Source organism: Rhinopithecus bieti, unplaced genomic scaffold (genome assembly GCF_001698545.2).
Source record: "Rhinopithecus bieti isolate Rb0 unplaced genomic scaffold, ASM169854v2 scaffold_3874, whole genome shotgun sequence".
In the NCBI taxonomy this organism is placed as follows: Eukaryota; Metazoa; Chordata; class Mammalia; order Primates; family Cercopithecidae; genus Rhinopithecus; species Rhinopithecus bieti.
The window spans coordinates 1,529,032-1,536,386 of NW_016804362.1; the positions used below are offsets into that span (position 1 = coordinate 1,529,032).

Below are 7,355 nucleotides of genomic sequence, written 5' to 3' on the forward strand. Positions count from 1 at the left end.
TAATCTATTTTACACCAGTGTTACTTTTCAAAGAATTGGTTCTTTTTAAACTATTTGACTATTGGTAATATTTCTAAAGTGCTGTAACTTTTTTTTTTAGTGGTTAAATACCTACTTTAGCTCTGTTTCAAGCAGTAATTAATGGTTATGAAATCATATGTATGATACGGGCTAAATGTGTATTATTATATGCATAAGTGTTAAAAGTGGAAGAGGAATTTACATATTAAAACAGATTTAAGACCTGTAATGACCTACTGTAATGAATGGACCTTATTTGGACACTGATTTGTCAAACTAGTGAAAAAGAGTGTTTGTGAAACAAGATATTTGATTATATTAAGATACTATTAATTTTTTAGGTGTGATTATGGTATTGTGGTTATGCTTTATAAAAGGAGTTCTTGTCTTTTAAAGACACATTAAAATAATTTAGGAATAAAATTATGGGTCTGAGATTTGATTCAAAATAATGGTAGGGATGCTTAGGGTTATGGATGAAATTGGGTGATGGATTTTCATTATGCTGTATTTTCTACTTTATGTTTGAAATTTTCCATATTAAAAGTGTATAGTTTTAAAGAAAAGGAAAATAAATTTATATATACTCTGAAAGTCATTTCTCATATTACCAATAAAATGCGTATCTGAGTTTATGGACTTTAGACTCTTTAAGAATTTGATGAAATCATGTACACACACACAGACACACATTTTGGAATAAATTAGTTTCATAAAACCCTCAAGTCATTCATAATTCTTCTAGAATAGTGATTATCTAAGTGATGTCCCCTGATCAGCAGCATCAATATCACTTGAGAATATGTCAGAAATGCAAATTCTTGGGCTCTCCAAGCCTACCAAATCAGAATTTCTGGGGATGGTGCCCAGAATCTGTGTTTTAACAAACTCTTCATATGATTCCAATGCACACTAAAATATAAGAACCAATGCTGTACATAACAACTTGGGGGTCTTATTAAATGCATATTTTGATTTAGTAGGTGTGGGATTGATTGAGGTCCTCATTTCTACCAGCACCCAAGTGGTGGTGATGCTAGTCCTCAGGATAACCTCCTTCCTTTCGCTTCTTCCTTTCTTCCTTCTTTCCTTCCAATAATGCTTTTAAATAGCAATGTACTAAGTCAGTGGCTTACAAATGTTATAAATGTCACATCTTCAAAACAATTTTTGCATGCTCCACATGTTTATTTAGAAATTATATAACATGTACAAGTACTAATATATTATGTACATTTTAAAACATAACTAAAAAATAGAAATTTTGAAAAGTTAAAAATAAGTAGATACAGAATTTGTAATGTTTTCTTATTTCATCTTGTTGGATTGTCCCATATACCTCAACTTGTAAACCATTAATCAAGAGCAGTCTCTAAGAGCCCTTTTCTATTTTAAGGACACCCTCTTTTCTTCCTTCATCTTGTCAAATACATGTTTTGTAAATATTTTCTCCCAGTCTGCATCATGTATTCCATTTTTCTTACCTGTGTCTCTTAAAGAGCAGTTTTAAGTTTCAGTGAGGTCCAGTTTTTCTATTTTTCTTTCATGATTCATGTTTTGTGTCTTACATGAGAACTCTTTATGTAAACCAAAGTCACAAAATTTTCTCCTATGAAGATTTTCTCCTGTGTTTTCTTCTGGAAATTTTGTTTCATGTTTTACATTTAAGTGTGTAATTCATTTTTCGTTGTTTTTTGCATAAGGTGGTAAGGTATGGATTAAGGTTTATTTATTTATTTATTTATTTTTACAATAAATGTCCAGTTCTATTAATAGTACTGTTTCTTGAAAATATTATTCTTTCTTCATTGAATAACCTTGGCAACCATGTCAAAAATCAAGAGACCATATCTACGGGGGTCCGTTTCTGGACTGTGTTTTTTTGTTCCACTGATCTCTCTATTTCTTCTATCATCGTCTCACTGTTCTGATTAGTGTAGCTTTATACTAGTTCTTGAAATCAGATAATGTGAGTCTTTCACATGTGTTCTTTGAAGTTCCCTCATCTTAAACTCCATTATTCTTCAAATATCTGGTCAGGGACAGTGGCTTGCACCTATAAGCCCAGTGCTTTATGAGGCCAAGGCCATAGGATCGCTTGAGCCCAGGAGTTTGAGACCAGCCTGGGCAACATAGTGAGACCCCCAACTTTAGCAAAAAAAAAAAAAAATCAGCCAGGCATGGTGGTGCATACCTGTAATTCCAGCTACTCAGCAGACTGAAGCAGGAGGATCAATTGAGCCCAGGAGTTAGGGGCTGCAATGAACGAGTGATGATCACACCACTGCACATCCAACCTGGGTATCAAAGCGAGAGAGACCCTGTCTCTCAAAACTAAAAATAAAAAAATCATTTACTTAAAAGTATTACATTTCTAGTCGAAGAATAAATTCTGCAACGTAAATATTACTTGGAATAATTTGAACTTCTTTGACATATTTCTAAGTATGTTTGGAAAATCTTAAGGATTGTACTTGTACACAGACATTTGTTCAAAGCAAAAAAAAAAATTTTCTTTATTGATGTCACTGTGGCCATTATACCATTGGATAAATAAGCTTACTACTTGATACTAGTTTTTTAAAACATGCGGGTGAAGCTGTTTTAGCGAGCTGACACAATGTTCATTATATTTAGTTTCTTTGTTGGTTGAAAGTCAGAAATAGCCATCATAGTGTTACACTGAAATTTTAGAAAGAGAAAACGCAAAGATTGTGATCCTAATAATGTTTGCTTTCTCTCTCTCTTAGGGATGATAGAAACAGCACAAGTGGATGAGAGAGCAAAAGGTAATGGCTCTAGTCAGCCGGGAACTGCAAGGCGAGGTGTACAGATTATTGATGATGAACCTCAAGCCCAGACCAGTGGTGGAGGGTGCTGTTCTTCTGGATAACTGTTCACGCCTAAGAAATTAAAAGACAGAACAAAACTGTGGATCATTGCCCTCAACATGAAGACTGCCATATTCCAAGTCACATTATTTTACCAATGGAATTATAGAATTAACAGTATTTTAAATTACGTTTATAACACTGCAGAGACCTTAAGTGCTAAACTTAGTGGAGTTTGTGACCAGAGAATTGGCATTTTCTACAAATGTTAACAAAGCAATTACCAATGGCCTTTTTACATTTTTTTTTCTTTAATGAGGAATAATATGCATGTAGAAAAGACCTACTTAAAGGCTTCATTTATATTCTTTCAAATCAAATCTTTATTTAATAACTTATATATGTTGTTGGAATGGTTACATTTTTGCAGCCCTTTGTATTTTGTGGTAGTTTGAATTGTATCACTTCTAAACAGCAAACTGTTTTGTTTCTGTTTTGTTTTAATTAGCAGATATCTGAAGTACTATTTTTGCAGGGTTTGCACAGGCCCATAACTGTCTACTACTTTGATATAATCTGTATACATCCTGTATGCTGAGCTGGTAAAATACATTGTAAATTACATATTAAATATTTTATCTGCTTTTACAAGCGCAAGGTGCAAAAATATATACAATAGTCTCATTGATGACTGTAAAGTGAATTAACATTTGGTGATTATGCCTAAGCTTTTTTGACTAATATAAAGATCATAACTCCCCTTCACTTCTGTCTTAACTTGAACATGGCGTGTTTAAATTTTTATACATACTTTACTTGAATTATTGCTGTTGTCACTTATTTTTGCCTCTGTGAGTTCATCTGATGATTGAGCAGTAGCATTTGCCTTTTGGTTTCTTTGTTATTATAGAAGAGATCACTTCTGCTGATTTTGCTTTAGAATGGTTACCTTAGAAGATTTCACTTTTGCAAAATCTTTAGTTTTCTCATAGGCTTTATAAGAGATAGGTTAAGTGGTATGAGCAGAGGAAGTACCCAGATAGTAGCCAGTTACCAAGACTCATTCATACAGCATGCCTGAGGCAGCACTTTTAGATCCTTTGTGAGCAAGTTCTATTTGTTCATTGCTTGCCAGAGATGAACACAGAATGTTCTGTTTCATTTTATAAGAACTATCCTGAGTTTCTGTGGATGGAAACATTACATGTAATTTAGTTATAGTGAACACTGGAAAGATTTATTAAATAATTATATTTGTGTATACTTTATAAATTAGTCCCTCATTAGATTTTTTTTCTTAAGCATAAGACTGAACTTAAATGTGTTAATTTTAGTAGAATCAGGCACTGCTCACAGAAGGAACACAGATTGTAGAAATTAACATAAATTGTTCTTGTTCTAATATATATATTTTTTCATTTCTGTCATGCTTGGAAAACTAGTAAATATTATGTCTAAGATAAAATGGAATGGCCCCTGGATTTACTTCTTATAAGAAGCAGTAGTATGTAATAAAGCTGTTAACATGAGCAATTAGGAGGCTATAAAGAGATTATAGTTACAAAAGAAATACTGCCATATTTTTAAGTTAATAACTTAAGCCTTCTCAAATGGGTTAAAAGTTGAATGAATTGACACCCTGATGTTACGATGTTAGAATTTTAAATTAGAAGGCTTTCTGTGAGCCTTCACTTTACCTTCTTTAATTATTGTCCTTGCTAAACTCAACACAGACTTTTCTGTTATGTGTTTTTGAGGAAGTTGGGGTGGGAAGAGTCGGAGATAAGCTAAAATTGTCTTCTTTTACGGGGTAATTGTACTCTTGGTTTCCTGTGAAGTTAGTGTTTATGTAGGGGTGGGGGAAGGCAGCAAGAATCATGAGTATCACTTGTTTTTGCCCTCCTGGCTCTTTCAGACAGAGTGAAGAAAGCTTTTCCATTCTTACTGTTGTAGATGTAGATGGGAAATAAGCTTTTCTCATTGCAGTGAAATACGTTTTAAAAACTAGAGTTGCTGGGTGCAGAAGCATGCACTTTTAGGGCCAGCTACTTGGGAGAGTGAGGCAGGAGGGTCACTTGAGCCCAGGATTTCAAATCTAGCCTAGGTAACACTGAGACCTCCATCTCTAAAAGACACAAAAACTAGTTAGAGATGAAATTGAGCTTTATTTTAAAAAACGTTCTAAAGCCTGATAATTGGAGAGCTATGCTTCGGCTTTTCATCCTTTAATGAAACAGCCAGATGGGAACCTCTGCTCCAGAACTGCCAGATAATTATTGGTGGGTTATAACTATTCTCCATATATATTTTTTTCTTTTCTCTCCTTTGGTTTCTGTGTTATCTTTCTTAACTTCCTGCATTTCTTTATCCTTTTTAGTGGGGGCCTGTAATTCAGGCTAATTCAACAGCAACAATACACAACATGATATGGCTGCTGTCACTTTAAAACCTGAAAGGTCTTTGGGTAGGAACAGAGTAATGAAAGAGGACCAGTCAACTTCAATATATATACAAAGGAAAGACAGATGATAAACCAAGGCTGAGGAAATTTTCTGATACTTTCTTCATTTCTCCAATGTATCTTTTGCATTCTTTTTCTGATAATTGTGTTATTAGGAGGAAGATACAAGTTACCACATTGTGTATTAAAAGCAGTAGGTAGGTTGAGCCAGTAGTTTTTCAACTGGTAAGCATATACAGTTAAATTATATAATTAAAAATTGGTTTAAGATAGTGATTAAAATTACCTGAATATAATGTTAAAAGTATACAGTCATTGTTTCTGTAATGATGATGGGTATTCTGCTTCTTGTTTTTCATTGTAATTACAGGGGAAGATTGTTTTTAAAAATGTATATTGCCGTGCTTTTGGGATAAGCAGTAATATGAAAAGAAAAAAGCATTATGTTACTGTATGAAATATAAGTGTTCAAATTTAGGGGTGTTGCCTAAGAATACCCTAAAGCTATGACTGTTACTGCATTGAAATCTTTTTTTTTTTGAATAGTAGCCATATGTTATTAGTGGAGTACTTTATATTTGACATTAAAGGAAGAAGAGTAGTACTTCACTTTTAGATTTTTAGTAATGAAAGATAAAATTTAAAAAATAGGGAAAGAGCGTAGGGAGTAGTAGAATGGAAGTCAAGTAAATAAAAAACTACAACCTGACAGTTTTTAAAATCACTTTGAAAAGTACATTACTTTTATCAAAGTTAATAATTAAGGCAAACTATGCATTATGCCAAATATTAAGAACATTTTGAAAATGGATTGTGATACTGTTTGTTTATTTTATTATATAATTTTTGCAATTTTCTATGTTATAAGTGCTATCAGGATTCTAGGTCGTTGACCTTACATATTCAGATAATACAGTTTACTCTTATATTACCTCTAAAAGTAGTTTGATCTGTGCCTTTAACTTTTAGAAATTATCTTTTGACTTGTTTGCCATTGTAGGGTTTTCAGTTTTCTCTGTAGATTCAATGTGACAAAGAGGGAATACATAATTTGTGACCATTTAAGATGGTGAGATTTTCTGGAAAAGGATATAGATAGTAGTAGTGACCAGCAGGAGCCTCACGATAATGTCTGAAGATATAAAGACTGAGTAGATACCTAAGTACTCTTCTCTAAATTACAAAATGCATTACCTAGGCTTTAATAGTTACAAGCTGGGATTCATTGAACCGCATCTACTTGATTTCATCATATGCATTGATTTTAGTATGTTGCTGTTCTGTTATCTGTAATCAACTATAACAGTAATTTATCTGGTATTCTGGACCAAAATTCGTGCTACACACATGTCTGACTTTGATGGCCTTTATCTTTTCAAGAAAACAGTTGCAATTTTGAGCAAAATTTTCCTAGTTGTAATATTTTAATAGTGTCATGTAATGGAAAAAATTTAGAAATATACTCCTAAGAGAGTTTTCAATTTCAAGCAGAAATGCTTCTCTTCTAAATAAATGCCACTTAATTGATAGACCTTTAGCAGTTCTTGTGCTATCTAGGGTTTATACATTTTTGCTTTTCTGGAAAACTGCTTTTGTGTGTTAACCCTTCTACTGCAACATTTTCTCTTCAGTAGATAACATGAGTAAATGAGATGCGTTAATGTTACACAGCATACCCAGTTAGGACTCTTCTTCTAACTCTCTTTAGAAGTCTGCACGTATTTTAAAATGCATCACATTAAAGCCACAAGTCAAGAGGAGGTGGGGTTGCCTACTTCAATGGCCTTTATTCTCACTATACTAGATCTCACTCTTGATTTTGATACTTCTTGGCAAATTGTCATCTCTTCACTATTAAGTATTTAAGAAAAAACTAAGGTGATTTCCTTAAATTTGAACATGTGTAGATCAATGAGAGAGGTGAGGGATAGCAAGGATAAAGTATGTTGAAAAGTAGAAAGCAGTGGTATCTGCTGAACTCTAGCTTATAGTAGCAAGCTATTTTAAGGAAATCATCATATGTAGTACTTCCTAGAAATGTA

At 33.1% G+C, this 7,355-nt stretch overlaps 1 protein-coding gene across 1 annotated transcript in view; it reads left to right on the forward strand.

Annotated features, from left to right (window-relative positions):
• The window catches only part of RAB21 (RAB21, member RAS oncogene family), a 34,758-nt gene extending 27,916 nt beyond the window's left edge, over positions 1 to 6,842 (forward strand). The window contains exon 6 of the mRNA XM_017867499.1: positions 2,711 to 6,842. Coding sequence (XP_017722988.1) covers positions 2,711 to 2,914 — 204 coding nt within the window. The 3' untranslated portion in view covers positions 2,915 to 6,842. The remainder of the gene's footprint in view (positions 1 to 2,710) is intronic.
• Positions 6,843 to 7,355: the final 513 nt, after the last annotated feature.